Source organism: Blastocystis sp. subtype 4 (genome assembly GCF_000743755.1).
Source record: "Blastocystis sp. subtype 4 strain WR1 chromosome Unknown seqid_0702, whole genome shotgun sequence".
Classification (NCBI taxonomy): Eukaryota; class Bigyra; order Opalinata; family Blastocystidae; genus Blastocystis; species Blastocystis sp. subtype 4.
In genome coordinates, this window is record NW_014568845.1 from 150 (window position 1) to 2,265 (window position 2,116).

The 2,116-nt window shown below is 38.9% G+C and overlaps 1 protein-coding gene across 1 annotated transcript; it reads left to right on the plus strand.

Moving 5' to 3' along the window:
* Nucleotides 1–210: 210 nt before the first annotated feature.
* Nucleotides 211–1,480, plus strand: JH06_5455 (hypothetical protein; the record flags this gene model as incomplete). The annotated part of the gene is made up of 4 exons (XM_014669299.1): nucleotides 211–261; nucleotides 292–363; nucleotides 395–445; nucleotides 479–1,480. 4 exons carry the CDS (start codon nucleotides 211–213, stop codon nucleotides 1,478–1,480), a joined length of 1,176 nt encoding a protein of 391 aa, XP_014524785.1.
* Between the last annotated feature and the right edge of the window lie 636 nt (nucleotides 1,481–2,116).

Below are 2,116 nucleotides of genomic sequence, written 5' to 3' on the forward strand. Positions count from 1 at the left end.
CACGATGGAATGGATGAATGAGACAAAAGTGAAAGAATTCGCATTTCTTGATGATCTGGATTCTGTAGTGTTGAGAATCGATTTGATAACTAGAGATCTAATTGATGAAAGGAGGTAATAGATGGGATACAGAGACGAATGAAAGAGAAAGAATCCTTGTTGGGATCCCCATTTCTTAATGACGTGATTATTTATACATTCCTTTATAGAATGAAGGAAATTATTAGATCTGATGTATGTGAAATGACAAAGAAGTTGAACGTCTATTTTCTTTCAGGCATTGAGATATAGGAGTTGTATCAACGGGCGCAAAGGAATTGCAGTACATCGTATTTGTCCGTTAAGGGTTGGTTGGAATCTTGTGTACATGTTGTGAAGTATTCTTGATTAGTAGATTCATGATCATGTTGTTTATGATTTCAGTATAAGTAATATAAAACCAATGGTAACTCCTTGCTAACTGGATTGTCATTTCTAGCAAGGACGACTAAAAACAATCATGGAAGAGTATGAAGAGACAGAAACGTGTGTAAAATATGCTACACCACAAATTGGAACAAATAAAATGATCACGGAAAGTGGAATGAAATCGACACCTAGTTCAACTCGTAAAGGCCCTCCATCTCGATTGATTATCGAGAATTCATCGATGCAAAACTCTATCCCAGTTAAATCTGCTAATAAAGACGCTACTCCTAAGACGGTTGATAAGGAAGACCCAGTAAAGAGAAGTATACTGGTTCAGAAGTATCGATCTCGGTTTCTAAATACTCTTATTAAGGACTGTCAGAATCGTGGATTGCAATGTTCAGGCACCAAGATGGATTTGGTCGACCGTTTAGTCGATGATGATATGCGGAAAATAGTCTCTGGAAAGCAAGATTCTGTAAGGGATATTCGTCATCGTAATACCACATTGAAAGGTGTGGATAAAGGAGTTTCAATCACACAAGTTGTATCACGTCTTGGTTATACTGATTTGCCTTCAGAACCACTCTCTGTGGTATCATCTATGAAAGAGAAATTTAAACAGTTTGAAATGGAAATGCCTCCACCTCCTTCCGCAGATGCTGTTCTAGTGAAGCCTCGAATTCAACCGAATCCAGATGGTGACACAGATTCTAGAATCCGGCAGCCATACTCTCCTGAAGCCATTTCTTTGCATACTCTTAAACCATCTCCTCATGTTAAGTCTGCTGTTTCTCCTGCACCACCTCATAACAAAGAACCCACTTCTATCAATTCTCCTTCAGTTACAAGTACAATAACAGCCCATCGTGTTTCTCCTCCGGCACACGCACCAGTCTCACCTAGGGTTCCTGTACCTCCTGTTTCATCGTTTTTAACTCCAATAAAACCTTCTTCTCCCGCTCCTTCACCTCCTGTCCAAGTGGCTACTGCACATCCACCTGCAACAGTCCAGACAGCAGAATCTGGTACAGTTGAAAATACTGAAGATGGAGATAATGAGTTGTTCTGAGTGCCTTTCTTTATTCCTAGAGAAGAACATTGGTTTGAAGCCCCTCTATTGGAAATGTATATCAAGCGTCAGCAGGTAGGGAAATAGAGATGGGTTGAAGTTTAGTTCATCGATCCTGATTTGATCTTTGTTCCTGAGATGACTTGTGATTTGGAAGGTTGGAATGATTGAAAGAAATAATAAGTAGATATGTTCCCAGGAGATCGACGTGTGATTGCTGGAAGAGGATCTTCAGGCAATTGGGAAGATGATGAAGAAGCAAGAAGAAGAACAAGAGAGAGTTCAGCAATGCTTGAAAGAGATGATAAATTGGATGAATAACCTGTTTCTTACTGATTCTTGATAAGAAGGAGATTTGAATAAAGAGGAGGATTCTGCCAAAAGAATGAAAGAACCGCATTTGCGTCTATCATTGGTTTTGAAATCGATCATTTTCTTGGCTATGCTTGAAGATAGAAGAATCTAAACATATGAGTGTTGTTCAAAATCAAAGCAAGCCTGAAGAGAGCACATCAGGAAGTCAGTCGAGTGCTACTTCAGAGTTTTCACTAACAGTAAGTATATTTTGGGGAATTATTTAGGATTCAGAAAGTAAAATCTGCAAATCCATTTCTACCACAAGGATTCAAGAAAACA